The sequence below is a fragment of the Lissotriton helveticus genome, chromosome 8 (genome assembly GCF_964261635.1).
Source record: "Lissotriton helveticus chromosome 8, aLisHel1.1, whole genome shotgun sequence".
NCBI classification, from domain to species: domain Eukaryota; kingdom Metazoa; phylum Chordata; class Amphibia; order Caudata; family Salamandridae; genus Lissotriton; species Lissotriton helveticus.
In genome coordinates this window covers 1,587,247,001-1,587,272,397 of record NC_136069.1, presented here as the reverse complement: position 1 = coordinate 1,587,272,397, position 25,397 = coordinate 1,587,247,001, and the positions used below count along the sequence as shown (strand labels likewise).

General features: G+C 46.0%; 1 protein-coding gene across 1 annotated transcript in view; it reads left to right on the top strand.

Annotated features, from left to right (window-relative positions):
• The window catches only part of PDE2A (phosphodiesterase 2A), a 1,220,867-nt gene that overhangs the window by 891,599 nt on the left and 303,871 nt on the right, over positions 1–25,397 (top strand). The window contains exon 6 of the mRNA XM_078658599.1: positions 8,796–8,855. Coding sequence (XP_078514725.1) covers positions 8,796–8,855 — 60 coding nt within the window. The remainder of the gene's footprint in view (positions 1–8,795; positions 8,856–25,397) is intronic.

Genomic DNA, 25,397 nt, shown 5'->3' with positions numbered 1-25,397 from the left:
GTCAAGCTCAATCTAAACAAATGGCTAAAAGCAAAAACATTTTTTTGGTCTCAAAAAGCACACATTGCCATAGCAGTTCCTGGCACTGAATGTCCCTGCTTTGTGTGTGGATGTGCTCACTGTGAAAGGGCAGCATGCAGTAGCGGTCGGCAGTAGGAGTTTCTGCAGGGCGGTGACGTGGGGAGGGGGAGGGGCAGGGTAGGGGGTAGTAATGTATGGATTACGGAGTTTAACAGGTAAGTAAACATTTAAATAAATAAAACGAATTTCGTTGCGCGCACTGCATCGCATTTGGTGATGCAGTGCGCGCAACAAAATTCGTTTTTTTAAATTTAAATGGTCCTTTTAACCCTCCCAAACTAAGATAAACCATCTCACAAGTGCACACACAATAATTGCTGAGCATGAAACATGTAGGTAGTGAGATGCGTAGGCTCATGACAGAAATCCATTTATGCAACACAGTTACTTCCTTATGTGCCCGGGCCTCTGGAGCAGCATTCAACGCAGACTTGCACCGCGTGCTCCCCGCAACACATGACAGCAAGCAGCAGAGATTTAAACACAGCCTGCTGTGTAAAATAAAGGTTGTGTATTGTTTTCTCCACAGTGCACATTCCAATGCAATATCCTTGCACCAGAACCAGCATGTGATAAAGTAATGAAAGGAACTGGAATCATTATGTGTTATGAGCTGTATACTGCCTCACCATACAGAAACAACATATTCCACGGCTCCTTGGTGAGCTGCAACTTTAAAATGTATCTCTGCTTCATCCTTTGTCTTTGTATGATCAGCAAACGCCTGATCTTCGTGAAGTAGGGTAAGAATGTCTTTATCTTATACATTTATAATATAGCTTTACATACATATGGCTGCCAAAGTGGCCAGATGTGCTCTGATAAGGACTGAGAGATCCATGCTGTTGTTCACACTTTCTCCCAAAGTCAGCTTTGCCCCTGGTGGCAAGAGCCCTTTTGTTTGTAGTGTGCATATTGCAAATGCTCTAAGTCACTCTCATACTCATAAGACTCAGACTGGGCTGTCTCACCCTTAAGCACACATCCATCCACAATGTAAGCTTGACCATGGAGTCTTCTAAGCCATTGCTCCCTGGTAATGTACCCTGCTGGTGATGCCTCATTCATTCTCCACAAATGCACTCTGCCCCTGCCATCTCTCTCTTTAGTAGCTGTATTTCCTACTGGGTGCTCTATTACCCACAATGAAGCCATGCTAGCCCCCATTCCCCCTCCATGTGCCCCTAATAACACGGGGGCATATTACCAACAACTAGCGATATTTATCGCTAAATGGGCTTAGCGAGGGTTTTTTTATCGCCAAGCATCGCCGGATATTATCGCGGCGATAACGTGCTATTAGCAACATTTATCTCTAAAGCGATAAAATATCCGGCTATAGCGGATAAATGTGTGAATATCGCTGATAATACAGCGATATTCACTCATTAACGCCAATAGGGTCTTAGCCATAATATCCACCTCCCATTGGATATAATGGCTAAGTACTGGAGTGAGCAGGCGTTAGCTTTTGGAGATAGTCGCGATTAGCGCGAATATTTCCATCGCTACGCCTGCGTTGATAATAGGCGATAGCGATGTTAGCAACTGTTTTCAGTTGCTAACAGTTTGGGAACGCCCACTTTGCATCTCATTAGCGATAAATATCCGGCCCAAACTGCTCGCTATCACCTAAAAGCTGTCGCTAACTGATGTTAGCGACAGCTTGCTAATGGGGCGATGAAATTATCGCCGCTTAGCGGCCGAAAACGGACGCTAATGCGGCGATAATTTCATTTCGCCCGCCTTGATAATATGCCCCACAGTTCCTTGTTTCTGTTCCAGGCTCCAGAGCCACCTCATGGTTCACACTTGTCGTCGAGTGTAGTCCTTTTCTCCCCCTCTGTTTGCCAGCTCTACTGCTCTCCGTGGCCTCTTCCTTGTAGACCATAGGTCCCAGTGAGACAGATGAGCTCTGCCAACTGGTAGGCCAGAGTACTAATGTGAAAGTGGATATTGTCCCAGCTTCTATCCAACTGACCAGAGGACCAAATGCAATGACCGCAGATACAAAAAAGCCTTGCATCACTGAAGCAGACAATTCCACGAAGATCTCTTCAAGATTCCCAGAGACTTAGAAGCCACTCACCAGCCATACCGTGCACCAACTCCATTGCAATACCTAAACCAGGCATCCTAAGGGGGAGGCTAAACATGTGCATATATTAAAGGACCTCTCCACAGCTATTCACACCAAAGACCTTGGGCCCTGCTTGACCAATTACAAAAAGGTCAGTAGAATCTGTGGGATTGCCCTTGATCCACATCCTTCTAGAAATATTGTTGACTCCCTATTTTACCAGGGCTCACTCTCATTACTACCAGTTGTGGCAGTCTTCAATCATTGGATGTTTTGTTAATCTTTTGATTGACATCATGAACCCACTTCGATGTGGAGATAGGAAGACATCAGGGATTTGGGGAACACGAGGTTAACACAGAGGCGTTAGTAGAAAGGTACTGCTCCACCATGGTTTTGGTGAACACGAGGATGGCATTAGGGCTTCAGCGGAAAGGTACATTTCACCATGGAGAATAACACTAGGGCGTTTGTGTATGCTGATGGTGACAACCAGGGCAAGTCCAGCACGGATGACATCAGGGATTTGGGAAAGGTACTGGTGACACAGGAGGGTGTCTTTAAGGAGATGAGACTGCCTGTGATGTACTACGAAATGAGACCACATACTAGAAGAGATAAATTACACCTTCATGCAGACACATGTAACCTGATATAGGGGCCAATCCTGGTCTCCCATGCCTCAATTTGGCTACAGATATGTTCGCCATCTGGCAGTATCTTGATGAGCCAGTAGTCACCAACACAATGCTTAAAAAGCCTGTTCACACTACTGATCACTATGAAATGCAAAACGGGTATGCTGCCACCACATTGGTGATGTCATTGCAATCCTGGTAAGAGTAGTAGGCCTCTACCATCACAAGAGCAGCGCTTGGTGAGCCCCTCCCAGTCCAACAAGACCACATTACCATGAGACAAGCCTAGGTCATTGCATACACACATGATCCGTGTCCGCAGATGACCAAAAATCATTACCAGGGGTCCAGATATCCATGCACCTGGGTCAATCAGTGCAATGGTGCACGTCCTGCACCATGCAGGGGACTTTCACATCAAAACAGACTTACATTATTGTTAGTTATTACCCCATTTGTGTCTCTTGACCACTGCACAGCATTGGTAACATATATTAGAACATTGTAATGTTGGGAGCTCCATTGAAAACAATGGAGTGCTCCGGGCTTATAATGGCTGGTATAAGCCTGGAGCTCCAACATTACAATGTTTCTTTATTCACAGCTCAGGCTGTGAACAAAGGCTTCAGGGAGCCTGAGTGTATTCCAATCCCCTCACGCTCCTATAAGGCTTTGTTCTTTTTTGTTAGAACATTCTACCCTCTAGTGGCAGAATGTCCTAATAGCCTTATAGCCCTTCGTAGCTGGGCTATACTGGCTATTAAAGTCCCTCTCCCTTGTTAAAGGCCCGAGCCGAACGCTGGAGAGTGCCTTTAATAGCCGGTATAGCCCTCTACGGCAGGCTGTAAGGCTATAGTAATACCCGCCTGCAGAATTTCAGTGCACAACATCCTGAATAGTTGGTAAGCACAGGTCACCTCATAGTCACCTTCTCTGGCTTACAAACATGTTTCATTAGACCCAGTTGTCACTTCTGCAGCACTCCAGTGGCAGCACTGTTAAAATTCATTAATCTCCCAAGCCCTTCTACCACAGCAGATATCTCTGCAATCATGAGCAGGGAGAAGAATGAAAGGATGCAAGGTGGGAATGGAGGGGGCAGGGGGGCCTGCAAATCCTCATGCAAGGAAGGAAACTCTGCTGATAACAAAAGAACAGATTGAATTAAAAATGAATGATAAGAACAATGAGATTCAGAAAAAGTAGAGTGAGGAACCAGAGAGGTGGGGAAAGCAGACAAGAGAATAGACCAAACGTGAGGGAGGGAGAGCGAGGATGTAAAGAAATTTGAAGATAAAATGTAGGGGGGAGAGGAGTGTTGTGTGTTGAAATATCGACTACAGACTCATTGTGCTACCAAAATATTGTGGCCGGAATCTCAAGGACCGAAATATAGATGGAGCAAATATACATGAAGCAGGCATTAACAAGGGGAAATGTATTTATTTCTCAAAAATAACCCATGCACTGTATGAGTGCTCCAGTGACCTGCATGCATCCAATATCTGGGATCCTTCGCAGCTCAACTAGGCATAGGAATTTGTACTGGATGGTTATGTTTCAGTACAAATCCCAACAAAGACAGTTCACAACCACCTCTGATTGTGAGCTGTTGCACAAGGCAGCCTGTTTGTGCACCTGCAAAGGGAATGACAGCAGCAGATCAGGCCAGTCTTAGTAGATATGATTCTAATTGTTCTTCCCCCCCTTGTGTAACACAGCACTGCTCAATTGACTGGTATGTTATGTTAGCGCATATTTATAAAGCGCACGGATACTCCCTGGAGTGTCCCGGCACAACCGCTGTTATGCTGCATTGCAAGCAGAAGTAGTAAAACTTTGCCAAATTCTTGATTGTTCTTTGCTGAAAGCCAAGGCTTGTTCTTGTGCTCGCTTCTTTCATTGACAAACATTGCAACCTTGTACGTCAGTCGTGACCACGCATTGGTGGATCTTTAAGAGCTCGCTACTGAGGAGTTCCTCAGACCTTCTGCTGTTATGACCTGTTATGAGGTGGCACCTTATGGTATGCCGGAGGTCACATAGCACGCCTTGATTTTGAGAAGGTCAACTTGGTATTGTCTCAACTGTTCGATAGGTAGGAGCCATACCTCTGCACACATGGGCTAGATGAAGCCGACATGTGCATCGTCTGTTGAGCCGGACTGATGTTTTGAGGGTGAAAAATCTGTGGTGGGGGCTAGGAAAATGAAGGCTTTACCAACCCAGTGTATTCTGGGTTGAGGTTGTTATGAGCTGCAGTGTCAAGTAGTGGGCTTTAGGTAAAGGACACAAACATGTCAAAGTTAGGGCAATGGTAGGCTGAAGTAATGAAATAGAAGGAATGGCAATTTCAATATTAAAGGTTTGGTGTGAAATTATTAGGTGCAGTAATACAGGGTTTAACATACATAGGTTTTGTAGTTGGTGGTCATTACTGACATTTAACAGCACCACACTCGTACGGATTATGTACTTGTTGACTACCACCTACACCTCACTCTGATTAAATGCAGGGATGAATAATTCACTTTCCCAGCCTAGAAGCAGTTTTATTCTTTCCTGTTGAAACATAGCTTCCTCTATGCTTCCACAGGCGATCGAAGGGTACATAGGTATATATCTTCTATACCTAACTCCACATATATGTACCTTGATGATGTATATGTGTGTGTGTGTGTGTTCGTGTGCGTGCGTGCGTGTGTGCGTGTGTGTGTGTGTGTGTGTGAATGTATATATGTATAAGTCAAGTCTCCTCCAAACTGGAGTACAAACAACCCCAGGCAGGATTTGTTAATGCCCACAAAGTTTAGCCTTTGCGGGCTAGTATAAGTGTTTGTGTGGCCACTCTCATGCAGAGAATGGCGCGCCTTATTTAATGAGAAAGTGGATTGCAAAAGTTAATTCTGTGGCTCAGAATTTGCATTTTACAAATACAAACTTTTGTACTCCTAAGTAACACTTAGACACAGAAAAAATAAAGAATCTTCCCCACTATGACCATTACAGAAAAAGGAATGATTAACATTTATTGTCACTCTATGATTTCTGTTATTGGTTTATTATATGTATTACTATTTTCGCACCAGGAATGCTGTTTTGTGATATTTTGTCAAACTAAGACATTAATATATTCCAAATGTTGTCCTTACTCTTTGTGTTAAGGTCTCCTTGACAGTACTTGTTCAATGTTGTTCTCTCATCTTATGGCCCATAGAATCTGCCAGTTTTTCCTGTGAGGTTTTACTTCCTAGATTAGACAGCACTGCTTTGCCCTCATGACCATTTTCCTTTATTGTTTCATTGTCTGTTGCGTGAGGGTGCGAATAGAACACTGACAGATTCAATTCGTGGAACACATTTACTTGCAATCAATACTGCGGCTGTTTTATCTCTTCCTCTGAGCCTGTCCAATCTGTTTGGTAATGTGTTCCTCAATTCTCTTCTGCGTGTCTGTTAGCTTTCATCACTTACCCAACCTAGCTCTACCTTCTGTCTCACTTCGGCTTTATGACTGGCATTCAGCTTCAATAATTCAGAACCTTCCAAAAATGCATCTGCTGTTCTCGGTGCAAGTACACTTCTGAGAGAGAAATTATCCTTTGCTTACTTCGGTACCAAACTGTCACATTTTTTTTAAACTTTGTTTTGTTGATTTTCAACATGAGAACAACATAACAAGCAGTGCAAAGGCCCCGAATACAAGGGCTGTGAATCTCGTTAGGATATTGCAATAGTTATTGACGATGAGCGTTTTTAGAAATGACAGAATAACAGCAGGAGGATACATAATAGGGAATACAACAGAACATTGTGCAAGTCTCCAAGCAATTCCCATGTAAGGAGATAGTTCATTACCACACTTGGCTGTCACGTTACTCGTTTATAGCAATCCACATCACGCGGATGTCGCATCTCATTTTACGAGCCAGAGTCCGATTCCCCTCCACCATTAAATTTGTCAAGGAGCCGACACCAAGTCATCACATCATCTATATCCCTGTCGTCGGTACAATAAATGCTCGGGTGTTGCTCTTCCGCAACTCCAGCACCCCCCACTTGAGCAGATCCCTAAACTAGGAGGGGATCTACAGTGGTTTGGTCCCCAACCACCCAATGGCCATCCACAGTTTAGCCAGAAGGAGTGCAAGCTGGGAGAGTCTGTACGGGATCTTCCATCCCTTAGGCCGCGTCACCATACCCAGCAGGCAGGCCCCGGGGGAGAAGGAGGCTCGCGATACCCGTGGTCATCCCGATCTTGGGCACGACTTCCCTCCAGAACCCCTCAACTGCATCGCAGGCTGAAGGAAAGTGTAGAAAGGAGGCACCCACCAACCCGCACTGCGCCCAGCTCACTACCCTAGTGGCATCAGTCTTATTGAGTTGAGAAGGGCGTCACAACCAAGCTGCCACATTAATGAAGATACAGATGGAGGCACTGATTGGTTGCTAAACGCATGAAACATTCAATATTCTAACACTGTGCACAACAGGAGAGGGATAGGACTGTCAGGACCCACCATGCACATAGTCGTGGCCATCTTGAGATGGTGTTTCTTTTTGATTTGTTGTAATGTCCTCCAACTAGCACATTAGCATGGGAATCTATAGCAGGAAGTTACAAAGGACTTTTGTGTACTACCCAAGTTCAATATTGGTACAATTATAATCTGGCTTTCTACGTAAATCAATAAATAGTTGATCTATTGAGATTATGGTTACAATAAATACTGTACTGTGCCATCGAGAAAAAATGCAATGCACTGACCTTCCTCCGCTTGATAAAGAAACTGAGTAGATACTGCCAAGGAAGCGCCCAAAAACAGTACACAGATGACCCCGAGTAGAGATATTCAAATAATACCATGATTATCAAAAGACACTGAACACCAAAAGAAGACTCCTACGTTCTGCCAGAAAGAATGAATCCCATTATATGGCACAGAGCTGCAGAAACTGGGGGCTTTCTCAACTTTAGGTGCGTTCCCAGGGGAAAAAAAAATCCCTAAAAGGCACACGCTTGCAAATGGGACATCTAAAACAAGCATCACTGTGGCAATACTGTGCATTTCCTTGAATGGCATTGGCCTCGTGATTAGGTCAGGAAAATCAGGTTATCCCAAATGTGCCATTCCATGCAAATTCCACTACTGTGTGCCAAAGAGAATCCTCCTCAAATGAAATGTTCCACTCAACTCCTCCCATGACAATACACCAGCAGAAAACTGTAAAAGAGAATGAATGAGTTAACAATGACTGCAACAGCTCCATATGTCTGGCATGGTTCTCCTAGCCTTAACCACACTCTTGTATGCTCAAACTTAAACTCTTTTGCACAAAAACATTAGGACAATGTACTGAGTTTTTCCAAATAGGTTGGTTGCATTGTAAATCTTAATGGAAGAGCAAAAATATCCTCTTTGACGTATTTTGGTTATGTTCTGAAATATTCCAGCACAAATCATGGTAAAAGTGAAATTATCTCCTAAATTATTTTTAGACTCAATCTTCAATCTGCAATACTAAATAAACTGGCCCATCCATCTCACATATATGTTTAAGTCAAATTTAAATGAAGTAGACTGATAGAAACAAGAAGAGTTGCAAGTTGTGATATTTGCGGTTATTCCTTAGCAAACCTCTGTGAATGTTGTTTAAGACTCTGCAAAGTACCGCAGACTTTTAAAGGGTTGCACGATTTAGAAACAATGCAAACACATCTGAGCACAAAAAAAATGCTTTTGGTAAGAAATTTGACTTGCAAAAAAAGGTTTGCTATAAAAGAGTTGGCAAAAACTTAATTTGCAAATATTTTTACCCATTGCTGAAGTTTTGGAAAGTTTACAACATTTTAAAACCTCCTGAAACAGCTTTCCATTGTTGAGATGTACACTTACAGCTTCACATTGCTGCTTTAACCTCTGTGATCCAGGCAATTGTGTTACTATGTTGAAAATCACATACTGATAATATATCAAACCTTTTTTTTATTTCAGATGCTCTGCAGTCTGCTGAGTGACTCAGATGAACACAATCTCCACGTTTTGGAGAAGCATGTGAGTAATAGCCGCCTCTTTATAGAGAATAAATAGTTTTCATCATTGATTGGGAATGTTTGCATTTTTCTATTTGCAACGGTAATGGCAGTAATATTCACAGAACAATCTTCTCGTACTGTCTATCATACCGTACATAAATTACAAACACGTTAACTAATTCCTGTCATGAGTATACATCTGAATGTCTTCCGGGTGGAAACTGCCTGCAAACATTTGTGTTTGTCGTTGTTGAACAAATTTGCTGATGGACCCACTCGTGATTGACCGCCAGCCACTGTTGAGAGCAAATTTGCTCACATGGAAATTCAGCCATGTTGGTGCAATATCAATGTGAGCAAATTCTATTCACAAAGGCCTGCCATGGAAGAGTCAGAGGTGTACCCACTGGCGGGTACACCTCTCCATGTTCAGAGTGCTAAATCTGATGGGTAAGCTGCCAGCGGCACAGTCGTAGGGCCTGATTCCCAAATGGCCTCCGCACGCGTGGCGGAGGTCCCGCAGTCATGGGACAGTCCCCGCACTCGGGCGGAACCTCGAGATTTTGTCTTCCGTGTGTTGTTTTCGCTTCACCATTCTTCCAAGGACCATCATGTTGCTGCTTCCTATTGCCTGTGTCCAATAGTTCAAAGTGAATCTTCACCTGGAGATTTTCTTGATGATGTGCATTGGTTCTGGCTCAATTCCAATTAATTCCAAAGCCCTCAGAAATCTTTCTCAGATTTTTCCTGCTTCCAAGACATGCTCTAGGAGGTAAGGTGCCACACACAGTTAGAATGTACTTCATGCATACTAGTACTTTGCAAAGTCGTGCTTTTAAATTTCTGGGCATAATACGGCTCTGATTGGTTCCATATAATTTGGAACAATCGAAATTGCTGACAGATTAGTACTGTCATGTCTATAAATGCACATTTCTTATTTGATGTAGTCATCAGTGAAGGGTTTATTTGATAAAACCTCAATTTGCTTATTTTTCTATGCACTGTGTTGGATAATATCTTGGTACATAAGGTTTCATACAATATCATGGAGGGTTGTTTACTTAACCACAATTAACCACTCCCTGCAGTAAACAGTTTCCTTCTGTTAGCTGGTAAGTAGTCACCTGAATTGTCTTTTTTTTGTGTTGAATATTTTTTATTGAATTTTATCATGAAATACAGAGAAAATTGTGTCTTTTATGTAATTGTATTTGCATTTTTTTTATATAACATTGCATGCCATCAAGAGGCTAGTTTCAGGGCACTTTTACCAAAGGCAGAAGGGGTTGGGTGTCACCCAACTCCTAGCAGGATATGGAGAGCAAGGGATGTTGTCCGTCACTCATGGAGGTCCAGGTGGTCGTAGGTGCATTGATATTCTTTGGAAAATGGTTTCAAAGGTGAGGTGGAGTATAGGCACCCAGCGAAAGTGGCGAAAGTGAACATTGTTGATACACCGAAGTAAAGAAGACACCTAGGGGCTTATTTACAGTTTGGTGGACAAAGATGCTGTCAGAAACTAGGGAGACGTCCTGTCCACTGTATTACAAGTGCCATAGGCAATAATGCTCTTGTAAGTTGCCAACAGTACAAAACTAGCACCTTTATTCATTTAAAATGCATGCTATGACTCTTGCTTGTGATGTTTCCATTCCAGAAGTACAACTGTAACAAACTTTAGTTTTAAAGGGGCAGATCAGAGATTTATCAGAACACTTGTTAACACTGTTTCAAAGGTTTTTATTTAAAACCTCATATATAATCTTTGTCTAGATTCCTCAATGTGTTTACACCTGTCAAAACCCATTTTTGCAGGGACATATTGAGCCTAACTGTGGGGGTTGACGTCTTTTATTCCAGATATCGTGTGACACGGCCAATATGGCCTCTGAGCACTTGGGCCAAGCACGCATTCTGCACTTGACTCTTAGTGGTAGCGTGGGTCGAGCAGTCCAAGGCTTCTCAGAGAGGAAGAAGGTGTAAAACGAACACAGGCACACAACTCAAATTACGTTCAGCATCTTCAATAAATGAATGTTCAGCAAAATACTCGTATTTATAAAAATTTTTATTTATTCACACACATTGCAAAGAACTATACACACTCAAAAATAACAGTAGTCTAGCCCTGCCCATGCGGGCACCAGTAAATGTAAATGTCAAGGTATTTGTAGAGCGCACTGCCACCAAGTGGTTTCCTGGCGCTATTACTCATACCGCTGTGGAACCCTTCCTGGCTTTCCCTGTGAAGTGTCCACTCCTGGGCACCCCCAGGGTGAAGCCAGGCATCCCAGCGCTGTTGGGGCCGGTGTGGAGGTTAAGCAAGCTATTGCCCAGTGATTAGAATAGGCACCGAGGCGAGAATTGTCAGGTCCGAGGAAATTGAGCCCGAGACCCGCCGAGGCGGGAATTGAACCCTGGTCCCGGGCCAGAACTCTGCATCAGGGTCTGCCGCTCTAACCATTGAGCCACACTCCTCCACTCCAGTATCCTGATCATCTAAGGACGGCTGGAGTTATTCCCATTTATTTGAGGCGACATCCAAATTAGGTCCCTCTAGAGAATATGAGTTCTTAGATGTCTCACAACGGCAATTGAAAGACACAAGTATCCCAGCACCTTTGGTGCTTCAGTCAGAGCAGATACCCCCCACACACGCCCTGTGAATAAAGGTGCAGTGTTACCTGCTCCCGTTGTAGGCGAGATGGAAGGCCCAGGAGCATGTATGTATGTATGTAACGGTATTCTTGTATAGCGCGAATTCTGTCACCCAACGGGCATCCTGGCGCTTAGACTGTCCTGACACTTACACATACACGATGTTTTCCAGCAGCAGATACATTTACATTACCCTGGGGAACAGATGGGTTTTCAAAGCTTTTTTAAAAAAATTAAAATTTTCCACACCCCGCAGACCCAAAGGAAGAGAGTTCCACAATCTTGCAGCCGCAAATCTAAAAGACCGACCGCCAGTCCGAGACCTCAAGATCTTAGGTACAACTACCAGATGGGAAGAGGCTGAACGTAGCATTCTAGACGGGGTGTACCAAGAAAAGAGATCCCGCAAAGGGGGCGGACCCTGCCCATGTAAAGCCCTGAACACCAAGCCCATAGTGCTTTAAAATCAATCCTCTGGGAGACTGGCAGCCAGTGGAGGTCCCTAAGTGCCTTAGTAGAGGAATCCAGGCGACGGCGTGAAAGGGCCAGTTTGGCAGCAAAATTCTGCACCCGCTGTAATTTACCGACTAGATTAGCCGAAGCTCCCAAGAGTAGTGCGTTGCAGTAGTCAATGCGACTTAAAATTATGCTCCGCACTACCTCTGGTCTTACCTGTGGCGGGAGCAGGGGCAAGATCTTGCGCAGCGAGCAGAGCAGCGCCATACAGGTGGCCACTGTTCGATTCACTGATGCATCAAGCTGCAGGCTGGCGCTGAACACTACCCCCAAATTACGAACCGACTCCGCGGGCGAACTAGCGCCCTGGAAATCAGGAGGCCAGAAATCCGGCGGAAGTGGTCTGGGGATGCGGTCCAGGGAGCAGTGCAGCACCTCAGTTTTTGCGCTGTTGAACTGCAGGGAGTTATTACCCAGCCATTCAGCCATGGTGTTCATACAGCGATGAAAGGCCTCCTGGGACACCCCATCCTTACCCTCGAGGGACAAGATGAGCTGGGTGTCGTCAGCGTAATTGGTGACCGTAATGCCAAAAGATTTAATCAACATGACCAGGGGGCGGAGGTAGAGATTGAAAAGTATTGGACTGATGGCTGACCCTTGAGGTACGCCCTGACCAACCCTTCTGATGTTTGATTTAAAGGGTGGTATGGCCACTTGCTGGTGTCTATGATCAAGGTATGACATCAGCCATTCAAGGGCCAGCCCAGATACTCCAGCCTCCGCCAATCTCCTGATCAATATTGTATGGCTGACCGTATCGAACGCGGCCGACATGTCGAGCTGCACTAAAAAGGCTGCCCGACCCTGGTCGGCCCGCGTTCGCAGGTCATCAAGAACGGTCACCAAGGCTGCTTCTGTCCCATGCAGCATGCAGTGGCCTTGAGGCAAGGTCAATGTTGGCTGGTGCCGGCGATGAGTGGTAGTCTTGTCACAGCCGGCACAGAGTCTGGCCCTCCTCTTTTGTCGCAATAAGTGCGATCTGCCTCTGATGGCAGACCTGGGGTGCTACCCGTGTTCCAATGGCAAAGTCGCATCTCTGAGTTCACAGTTACAGACTGTTCATGGGGAAAGGCCATTGGCTTCTTCAACACCACCATCTGTAATACAGGGATCAGGCTCCGTGCACTCAAGGCGATGTCCCCCATCAGGTCACAACACTGCGCAGTGCAACGCCTTATCTTCACCACAGAGCTGCACCAGGGCGCCGGCTCTTAAGATTCCCAGCAGCCCACTCCTGACATATGTGCGTTTAGAGCCATGCCCTGAAGGCGGCATCCCTCTTTGGGTCACATTACTGTGTAGGGTGACAGCCCTATCTTCATCACAGCACTTCACCGGGGGACGGCCTTTAAGATTCAGCAAGACCCCCACCTGGCATACAGGGGCCTTGAGTCACACATACAGGTGGATGGCCCGATTGGTGCTGCGGTTCCGACGGACCAGATCGCACCTGGTATCCACTCAGCAGTATCCCCACTGGACCTCGCTCCCACTCCTCCTCCCAGGGTCCTCTGGTCTTAGGCCAGGATGAATCTGAAGCTCTAGGCTCCATGTGAGCGTTCTTGTGTCTCCTAGGTGATGTGCCCTCACATACCTCACTCCTTAGTCCTCAAGCACCTCTTTTTATAAGCTTTTTCCAGACACAAATGTGATTTAATATTTCTGCTTTTGTGTTTTGGGGGTTGCCTGCTTTGTAGTGCCCCTTCCTCTGTGTCCCCCTTCCTCCGTAGAGCAGTTTATCACAGCAGGAGTGTCTCCAAATCTGAAAACCCCAAACACAGGCCATGGGAGAGACTAGAGGATCACACGTGTAGGTCAGCCTCAGTGATACGTGTATCAAAGGATCACACAAGGCCTCCAGCCCTTCTCTTATTGATTCCCTTATCAGCCACATCTGCTTCCTAAGATCTGCCCAGGCTTTTCTCACCAATGGCCTTTCTTTAGAATCAAAGAGCTCCTCTTGGAGTGTACTGACGAGCCGGACTCTTCCTTCCGCGAGTGTGTGTCCCACCCATTTCTCAGGAATGTATCCATCCAAAAATCTGTCTTGGGGCTCCTATACCGCCACATGCTCCTCCAGCAAGATCGGGGTCTCCCGAAATGGTACTCAAAACTCATGTATTGTGCTCTTCGGAAGCACACATACAACCCAGCGTGTACATGCAACCGCATGCTGACTCCCATGTGCTGTACAACTTTACAGGCACCCATACATCCCAGCACACACACGTAATCATTCGCGCTGACTCCTGTACTGTACCTCTTCACCGGCACCCATACATCCCACACTCAATTATGCACACTGCCCCACTCTACACACAATCCAATGCAGAAGTGGTTGAGTTAAGCACACAGCAGCAGAACTGTATATGAGTGGACCAGGAGTCACTACTCCAGGTAGCTTGCTCTCTCCATTAATTACTATTGCTTGGCAACTCAGATTGCTGCGACCACCTGGCTTGTGCTGCTTAGCTCCCAATGAAGGCAGTCGCCTTCCACCACCATGGGGTAACGCTTCGGGTGCCCCCTCCTTGTCTCTAGCAAGACTGCAATCTGTGAGACAGGGTTAGGTCATGGCATACACATGTGATCCGTGTTCACCCACGACCAATAAATTGTTACCAAGGACTCAGATATCACCGCAGCTGGGGCACCGAGGGATGGGGTACATGTCCATTGCCATGAGCGGGACTTTTCCGTTCCGACAGCACCCAAGCCAAGTTGTTTCCCTAGCAGACTGCTCTTCTCTGCGCAGTTTTCTCACCAACGTTTTGCACTCGAGCTGATGAGTCTCGTCTTCGCACCTTCACAGAGCAGCATCTGCGGAGTCTGGTGCTTTCCAAGGCTCATGGTTCTCCGCAGTACAGAGCAGATGCTCCGAGTTATTAACAAGAAGAAATTTAGGCTTCAGTTAATAGCAATTAGGCTTTCCAAGTATTCCCAGCAGAATTAGTCTGGAGTGTTCAGCATTTCCAATTAGCAGCTTCTAGGCTTTAGAACAGCTTGGAAACTGTTTTGAGAAGCGGACTGGTTTCTTTGAACCCAGACTCAAGCACCTTCAGTTAAAACCTTTAAACGTTTTACTGACAGTTCTCAACTGCTGGCCTTCATCTTACCTGCCCAGGGGCCTCTCTGTGAGATGCTTACTCCCTGAATAGGGAGAACCCTGCATTATGGGGCTGTGTGGATATGTGCTGAATCCGACACTTGTGGTTGGCTGAAGGGATGCCCCCAGCCAGGCAGAACCTACCGCTCCCTTCAAGGGTGAATGATTACACTCACTGTATAACCTGCGCTCACCCTTGGGTAGCTTAGCACTGAGCAGTCAGGCTTAATTCAGAGGCAATGTGTAAAGCGAAGGCACAGCAGTCACTCACAATAATTATACGGTACATTTCAAAAGAGACCTAGTGCCCTGCGTTGGTGGTCAGGTCACTACATCTCCCCCTTTGTCACAAACAGAACGTCTTTGTCACATGTACAAGTCCTTGGCACAGTTCCTCATGACGATGAGATAATAGATCGATCGTGATAGAGAGAGAGAGAGAGAGAGAGAGAGAGAGAGAGAGAGAGAGAGAGAGAGAGAGAGAGGAAGTCTCTACATTGCTTCTAGTAGTCTTCTTGTCTTCTTGCACAGTCTCTACATTTCTTCTAGTAGTCTTCTTGTCTTCTTGCACTCCCTTTTTGGTCTTTGTTCTCTGCTCTGTTCTTGTCCTCCGTTTTCCTCTTTTAGTGGTGTTGTCTCTCTTGTTGTTCCTTGCTCTCTTTCTTCTGTTGTTGTTACACGTTCTTTCTCTTCCACTTTGAACTCCTTGAAATGGGAACTGTTTCTTGTTATTCTTCGGTTGTCAGAGGCTGCAGTCACCATTGACCCTTTTACGTCAGTCACAACCAGCGGGTCTCTTGAGAATGGGATGTCTGACTTCCTTTGTTGTTTCTGTCGCACTACCACCAGATCCCCTTCAGTCAGCTGGTGTTCAGATGCATTTCTCCTTTTGTCAGCATATTCTTTCATTTTCTTTTTTGCTTGGTGATCTCTTTCTGCAATGTCACTTCTGTTCGTACTTTTAGTTGCATCTATCTGAGGTATCCTTCTTTTGCTTGATCTCCCTAGCACCAGCTCTGCGGGGCACCTGCCAGTGGAGCTGTGAGGGGTATTCCTGTAGTCTCTGAGCACTTGACAAAGCGCTTGTCCAATTGATATCTGTGTCAATTTTGCCCGCTGGATGGCTTTCTTGATGGTCCCCATGAATCATTCTGCCATTCCGTTGGCCTGTGGCCACAAAGGAGTTATTTTCCGATGCTTGATCCCCAGATACTCCAGGAATCTACGGAATTCCTCTCCAGAAAATGGAGGACCATTGTCCGTTTTCAGTGTCTGTGGTGAGCCCCAGGCAGCAAATATGTCGTCTAGCACTGGTAGTGTAGCACTTGCCGACGTCGACGATACTTCTCTCACCATCGGAAACCTTGAAAATTCGTCGATGACCACTAGCAGGTATTTTCCACTCTCCAGTGGCCCATAAAAGTCTGTTGCCAGCTCTGTCCATACTGCAGGTGGCAGTTCCGACATTTTCAATGGTGTCGGTTTGGCAGGAGGTCCTGTTATTTGACAGGTGTGACAGTGCGATATCTCTTCCTCCACCATGTTGTCCAGTCCCGGGAACCACACTTTTTCCCTCAACATCTTCTTTGTCGCTACAATGCCTCGATGCGACTCGTGTGCTAGCTCCACTGTTCTCTTTCTTAGCCGACGTGGTATTACAATTCGTGAGCCCCTCATCAGAATTCCCTTTTCTGTTTCAGACAGCTCTTCGCTTATCTTTTTGAATGCCAGTAGTTCCTCTTTATTGACTCCTTCTTCTGTGATGGTGTTGCTGTTGATGTGTCTCCATCTCTGCTGCCGTACCACCATTCCGATGGCCTTCATTGTCGGGTCTCCTTTTGTTTCTCGCTCTAGTTCTTCATTTGTTATTGATGCCGGAGTGTTCTGTCTCACGATGAAGTTTAGATATTCTTCTGCCATTGTGGTGCCTCCTTTTTGATAGGAAAGCGGGTGCCGTGACATGTAGTCCACTGGATTTTGATCTTTCCCTGGTTTGTGGACAATCGTGAAGTTGTAGTCCATCAGCCTGATCCCCCACCGTTCAATTCTTGGGGGTATCTTGGCGTTTGGGTTTCCGTAGATGGTTACTAGGGCTTGATGATCTGTTACTATCGTGAATGGTTTTCCGTATATGAATATGTGATAGTGCTCACATGCCCATACTACCGCCAAACTCTCCTTTTCTGGTTGAGAGTAGGCCCTCTCAATGTCCGACAAGCTCTTGCTTCCGTAGGCCACTATCTGTCGAGGTGAGTCTTTTCCGGGCTTATGTTGTGCTAGTATCGCGCCAAGGCCTACCGGGCTGGCATCTACTGTCAATTCGGTGCATAGGCTCGGGTCAAAATAGGCTAGGTGGTCCACTGCCGTTACTGATGCCCTTATTTCTTCGAACGCCCTTTGGCACTCTGTGGTCCATTCGAATGTTTGGCCCTGCTTCGTCAATTCTCTCAATGGCGTGCTCACTGTCGCGAAGTCCTTTATATATCTCGCGCAGTAGCTGGCAAGGCCGAGGAATGAGCGCACGTCAGCGACATCTTTTGGTTCTTTTGTTTTTTCAAGGGTGTCTATTTTGCCACGATCTGGTCTCATCCCTCTCTTCGAAAAGATGTGTCCGAAGAATACTAGTTCTTCTCTGCCCAGTTCGCATTTCTTCTCATTTACTGTTAGGCCCACCTCTACTAACTGTGAACACACTTCTCTCAGAGCCTTATCGTGTTCCTCGTCACATTTTCCAAACACCAGGATATCATCACTATAGTTCAGACTGTTTTTGATCGGTCTGATGATCTGCCTGATCGTTTCCTGGAATATCTCTGCTGCTGACGATATTCCGAAGCTTAACCTCTTGTAGCGAAATAATCCGAGGTGCGTTGAGAAGGTCGTTATGTATCTGGACTGTTGGTCCAGCTCCAGTTGGTGGTACCCTTTGCATAGGTCGAGCTTGGAGAATTTCCTCATTCCGGTCAGGCAACTTATCATGTCATCTAGATGTGGCCCTGGGCGTCGTTCTCGTTCTATGGCTGTGTTGGGTATTCTCATGTCCACACATATTTTAATTTGTGCAGCGTCCTTTTTTGGTACCGCCACTATTGGGGCACCCATGGTGCTGGCCCCTCTGCTGGCTCAATGATGTCCTGTTCTAGTAGTGCCTTTATTTCTTCCTCCACCTGCGTTGTAGATGGATGGGCACCCTTCGGTGATGCTGGGCCACTGGCCTGACTGATTCATTTATGTGTAAAGTTATTTGTCTTCCTTTCAGCTTTCCAAGTCCGTTTGTTAGCTTTGGGTACTCGTGTAATATGTTCTCTGTCCGACATGTGATACATCATCTTTAGTAGGCCCATGATCTTCGCCGTTACGTTGCTCAGCAGACATGGTGCGGGAATGTCTCCTCGTAGCACATGTATTTCTTCTGTGACAGTCTTGCCCTTGTGCGTCATGGTGTCCGTGAATTTTCCCATGTTCGTTACTGGATTCTGTGCACCCCAGGTGAATACTTTGACATTTGACGGTCTTAGTGGTGGTTTCTTCTTCATCTTATCATATTCCGTAGCACACATGATGTTACATGTGGCCCCACTGTCCAGCACAAATTCTGTTTGATGGGGCCCTACGTCGATGGTCACCCAATCCGTCTTTTTTATTGACTTCCTATCCACTAATCTGATGTGCTCCTCTTCATGCCCTTCATCCGTGGACATGAGGTAGAGGCGTTCTACCTTTCCAGCTGCTCTTTCCTCTTCTTCCTCGTCTTCCGACCCTGCCAACGAGTTTCTGGTCGTCGCTTCCATGTGCCGTACATGCCTGTTTGTTGTCGCTCTTGGTCTTCCTCGTTCATTTTTGAAATGTGCCCCTTGGCACATGGTGGCAAAATGGCCGCTTTTGTTGCATTTCCTGCATGTCTGACCGAATGCCGGGCATGCTCCTCGGTGTGGAAAGTCCAGACCGCATCTGTAGCATTGAGAACCTTCTTTCCTTGTCCCTTGTTCCTTTGATCCTTTCTTCCAATTGCCCGTCTTTCTTGTATCTGTCATTCGGTGTATCTGTTCTCCTCTCCGGTCCATCTGCCTGGCTTGCACCATTGCCCTTGCTTCCGCTCTCGCTAGATCTAGAATTTTTTCTACAGTGATAGGTTCTTTAAGTAGTCTCGTGCGAAATTCTGTGTCGCGACAGCCTTCTATCAGTCTTAAGCGAAGGGCCTGTTCATTGTCATATTTTTCAAATTCACAGTGGGCCACTAGCTTTCTCAGCCTTGTTGCGAAATCGTCAATTGACTCATCCGGCTGTTGAAATGCTATGTTGAAGTTATATCTTTCAAAATCGACGTTCCTTTGGGGGTCGAACTTGGTCGTTAGACATTTTATCAATTTTTCGTATGTTTTTATTTCGCTCGGGGGCAGTGTTATGAGGAGGTCCTCCACCTCATCCCCCACTAGGTTTAGGAATAGTCCTAGTTTCTTTCCCTCCACTACATCGGTCGCCTCCATGTATCGCTCGAATTTCACAATCCACTTCTCCCATCGTATTCCCACTTGTGGCTCTGATACACTGAAAGGCAGTGGTGACGATACTGCGCACTTTGTTTTGTTTCTTTTCTTGTTCCTTTTGTTGCCTTTGTACTTGTCTGTTTCTGATCTTTTGTTACTTTCTTCTTCTTGTCTTCCTTTATCTTATTCTTTTTTTTTTTTCGTCCTTTGTACTTTTATATATTTTTCTTGCCTTTCTACTGGCTGCCCTTTGTTCCCTCTTGTAATTTCCTTTGTAATTTATTTGCCCTTTTACTTTCCTTCTTCTTTGACCTCTTTTCCACTTATTTCGGAGCTTTTAATCCTTATTTGTCCCTTTCTCGACCTTTTTGCCTGCTTCTAAGATGGCCTCTCGTTTTTCTGCCCTTCCTATTGGCCCGGTCGCTTGACCTTAAGATGGCCGCCAAGTCTCGCGATCTTTCGTGCCCAATCCTCTTATGCCTGACTTCAAGATGGCCGCTCCGCTTTGCTGCTCTCCTATTGGTCCAGACCGCCTGACCCCAAAATGGCCGCCGAGACTCTCGCGAGAGCTCGCGCCGATTTCTTCTCTTTCGCGCGCTTCTCTTTCCAGCGCTTACCCGATCAGGTGGGGGGGCTCAGATGGCGATCTTGCTCCCAGTCCGCTGTCAGTCGGGGTGGGCTCCCGCGTCACCGCACTTCGTCGAGGGGCTGCTCTTCCTTCTTTTTCCGGCGATGCAGGGTGTGCTCCTGTTTTGCAGTTATCCTTCCACGAGGGACACACACGTGTGGAATCGTCAAGTACCTTTGTCGCCAGTTGTCGTGTATTGCTGCATCAGCTTATCAGGGAACACGCAGGACGCCAGGTATGGTTTCAGTATTCTTTATTTGCATACATGCTCAGGGTGCCTCAGCACGTCTGTCCTCGTCGTCGTCCTAGTCTGGAGTGTCCTCTTCCTGTCCGTCCACAGGAAGTCGTGTCCAGTGACCTGGACACTGCCCTGTGACCCACAGGGTCCTAGTGCCCTGCGTTGGTGGTCAGGTCACTACAAGTTAATAGCAATTAGGCTTTCCAAGTATTCCCAGCAGAATTAGTCTGGAGTGTTCAGCATTTCCAATTAGCAGCTTCTAGGCTTTAGAACAGCTTGGAAACTGTTTTGAGAAGCGGACTGGTTTCTTTGAACCCAGACTCAAGCACCTTCAGTTAAAACCTTTAAACGTTTTACTGACAGTTCTCCACTGCTGGCCTTCATCTTACCTGCCCAGGGGCCTCTCTCTGAGATGCTTACTCCCTGAATAGGGAGGACCATGCGTTACGGGGCTGTGAGGATATGTGCTGAATCCGACACTTGTGGTTGGCTGAAGGGATGCCCCCAGCCAGGCAGAACCTACTGCTCCCGTCAAGGGTGAATGATTACGCTCACTGTATAACCTGTGCTCACCCTTGGGTAGCTTTGCACTGAGCAGTCAGGCTTAATTCAGAGGCAATGTGTAAAGCGAAGGCACAGCAGTCACTCACAATAATTAGATGGAGCATTTCAAAAGAGACTTCACACAGGATGTATGTAAATAATGGTTGTATTCAACACACATATTCAATCATTCTAAAGTAAACATCAGTAACTTTTAGGCATAAAACACAATTAGAAATATTACTAGCAGTACTAGGCCCACTCTTATTGTTATAGTATGGACACTGTGGACGATTCTTAATCTCACCTCCCAGAGGAAGGGAGCACCCTCATGTGGTGCAAAACGCAGTCCACCCCAGGCCCATCCTTGCAATCCAGATAATTCAATACCACACAGTTATAGGGTACACCCCGGGTCACACCAATAGCAAAAATATGTACATACAAGAAACTAGAACACTTTTTACCCGCATTGCGGGCCGGAGCCTCTCGGGTAAAACCAATGTCAAATTTATTGTTGTTTTATCATGAAATCAAAGTATAAAGCAGTACTGCCGGCCGCTGCAGTGAATCACAGGTGGTCCGCAGATGATCACTCACACACTCACTCCACACTGCTACATGTTGCGACAGGTATCACCCCAGTCCGTACGGAACATTCTTAAACACATACGCACTCAGCACCTTAGTGCGGTGCTACTGCTACCCATCAGGTCAGTGGATATCACCCTGCAGACTCCGTGGCCCCAGCCTCCCTCCACCCTCTAGTTCACCCCGATTATTCTATACCCTCTGTTGGAAAATAACCGGCCCCTCGTCCCGGACACTAGGACACAGGCGGCTAAAGGCACACGTAGTCTGGGTCCTCATGAAGCAGGTAGGGATATGTAGCAAGTTTTAATCAGGAGGTAGACATAAACAAGGGGAGTTCCTAGTGACTCTGTTGTGAAGGTAGATCATTGTTTATCACAACATCATGGATCATTGAATTTTCTTATGTTACTGACTAGAAAACTTTTTCATGGAATGAATTGCATAGCATTTCCTTTAGTGGTTGGCTAGTGGTACTAGGTTCCTAGTACAGGTGTATATGGTACTGACCAACAGCTCGAGTAGGGTGGGAGGGTCTGGGCTGGGGGTGTAACTTTTTGGACTGTGGGCCAGCTCTCATTAGGTCAAGGGTGCTCCTTTATTAATGACTAGCAGCCCGTCCCGACGTTGTCCGGGTATGAATTAAGCATGAGCGGATTTTGCGTATTGGCAATCCGCGGATTTGCGGATTTGCGTATTTGCGTATTTGCGTATTTCGAAAATACGCAAAATCCGCGGATCCTAGCGTATTTTTTTTTTTGTGTTCGCACGGGTTTCTGCAAGTTCGCGAGGGTTTTATTGTACAAAACGCTCGCGAACGTGCAGAAACCCGTGCGAACACAATGTGCCTACTCATGGCCAAACGGACGGGGCTTCCATGCGAGTGCACATGCCTCTTGTGTGTATAAAAGGTCAGAGGCCGATCAGAGCCGCAGATGAAGATACAGAGACTCCTGGTCACAGGAACAGCACAGGGATTGTGCTCGTGAAAGTCAAGGATGCAAAGGCCTCTATCCAGCATCACAGCTGACTTTCGACTGTAGATTTGGTAAAGAAGGCACATTGCCCAGCCTCGACGACGCTCTCGATTGTTTCTGGGCTGATGAATGAGTCACTGCATTTGAGCTTCAACTAGTTCCAGCGACCATGTGTGTGTTACTATGCAATCGCGCCGAAGGGCGCAGGGGTCTCTTGAGTGTATTTTACAATGGCGCCAGCAAGCTGCCAGCGCCGTTGTAAAATAGTTACAAAGTTAGCTTGCACAGGAAGCACTTAGATAAAATAAAGCAGCACCTGCTTCGTTTTATCTAGTGGTTCCTGTGCAAGCTAACTTTGTAACTATTTTACAACGGCGCTGGCAGCTTGCTGGCGCCATTGTAAAATAGTTACATGAGTGGGGGTTCAACTTTTGAACCCGTTACATCCGCGGATTTTTTTTTTCGGATTTTTTGAAAAATACGTAAAATACGCGGATTGCATAATCACTAAAAATCCGAAAAATCCGCGGACGTAACGGATTTACCGCTCACACCTAGTATGAATTGCTTGCGGCCAGTAGTATATTGTTTTTTAGGATTTCGTTTAGATAGTATTTCTTATCTGTGACAGGCCTGTGAAACACTCCGATTCACAGTGCACTGCTGATGCACTTAAGAGTGCGCATTTAGTAGTGTGTAAACTCAAGTTTCCCTACTTTATTTTTCCTTGCAATATTATATAGCGCAAACTCGACAACATGGCATGAGCACAATTTACATTACAGAAGAACACATTCATTTGTGGTAGGCACGGGGAGACATAGCGATTTGCCTGGAATCACAGGATGTTGAGCTGATGCCGAGATTCGTAGTAGCTCCCCAGCTCTAAAGTTCGCAATTCTAGAACTTGTGGCGGGAGGTGTGTCTAAAAGTGTATGTCGGTGCTGGCCATCAAAGAGAGGGACCTGTGCATTTTTCAAATGGGTGGTGAAAAAATATGAGTATGTTGCTGGAGATGTGGGCCGCCGTGCCACCAATGTACTTACCGGGGAAGGGTAAACACCCATTATTCCGCAACTTTCTTTCCGCATACCATTACTCCGCATACTTTTATTACGAAAGTACCATGACTCCGCAATGCCGTTATAGCGCATGGCATTACATTTTATATGCTTTTACCACGCATACATTTACAACGAAATTCGTTGTAAATGCATGAATGGTAAAAGCATGTTTTTTTTAATGTTTGGATAAGGTAAGTATGGGTATAGGGGTATATGTTTTGGGGTACTGTGGTATATGTTTTGGGGTGTTTGGGTATTTTAAGGGTTCAGATATAGTTTTGGGTTATGGGGTACAGGGGTAGTTTTAGGGTTTACGGATAGGTATGGGTTTTGGGGTACAGGGGTATTTTTAGGGTTAGGTTTGTGTTTTGGGGTATAGGGGCATTTTTAGGGTTCAGGGGTAGGTTTGGGTTTTGGGGTACAGGGGTATTTTAAGGGTTCAGGGCTAGGTTTGGGTTTTGGGGCACAGGGGTATTTTTAGGGTTCAGTTCTAGGTTTGGGTTTTGGGGTACAGGGGTATTTTAGGGTTATGGGGTAGGTTTGGGTTTTGGGGTACAGGGTTATTTTTAGGGTTCAGGGCTAGGTTTGGGTTTTGGGGTACAGGGGTATTTTTAGGGTTCAGGAGTAGGTTTTGGTTTTGGGGTACAGGGGTATTTTAAGGGTTCAGGGCTAGGTTTGGGTTTTGGGGTACAGGGGTATTTTAGGGTTCAGGGGTAGGTTTGGGTTTTGGGGTACAGTGGTATTTTTAGGGTTCAGGGCTAGGTTTGGGTTTGGGGGTACAGGGGTATTTTTAGGGTTCAGGGGTAGGTTTGGGTTTTGAGGTACAGGGGTATTTATAGGGTTCAGGTCTAGGTTTGGGTTTTGGGGTACAGGGGTATTTTTAGGGTTTAGGGATAAGTTTGGGTTTTGGGGTACAGGGTATATTTATAGGGTTAAAATGGGTTAGTGTTTAAGGGTGTTGGGGTATTTTATGGATTAAGGGCGGGTTATGATTATGGGGTGCAGGGGTATTTAAAGTGAGCAGGGTGGGATTAGCACACGATATGAGACATGGCATGATGGGCGGAACGTACCACACGCCCCCAGCGTTTGTCACGCCCCCAGCACACGCCCACAGTACAACGCAGACACGCCCACAAGGGACTACTTTGCTGGCACGGTTCTTTTACCTTTTAAATGTATATGGTGGGCGTCTGCATAGCCTATGTCCTTCTGCTGCAACTGCCCTTTCCAACGCTGTATTGGGTGTTGTGATTGGTGCTGTGGTTCCTGAGATTACCCGCCTCAAAGGTTTGGGCTCTCTCTTTATTATATTAGTATGGATTATTTTGAGGTAGAGCACTTGTGCACGCATTTGTCAATATTACAATTTTTTCTATAGTAATTGGTTGACATAAAGTCATCCAGCTATTATGGTTTTTATTGTCTCAAAAACTATAATAAATTCTGCCATAACTTTAATACATTCGGTCCCTGGGACCACTGCCTGCCCTTAAAAAATATTGTCGCTGCCAGTCACAAAGGGGAAGGGGTCCTCTGGGGAGTGGCTTACCACCTACTTGAATTAAGTGGTAATGTGCGAGTGTTTTGCGACTGCAAATGCGGTCACAAAACAATTGTAGATTGAAGTACGAGTCACTATTAGGAAGGGACGCCCTTGGCACGCCCCTTCCTAATAGTGAGTTGCAAAAGCTATATGCCAGGACCCTTTTCTGCGGTCGCAAAAGAGCCAATTTCCCGTTTGCGA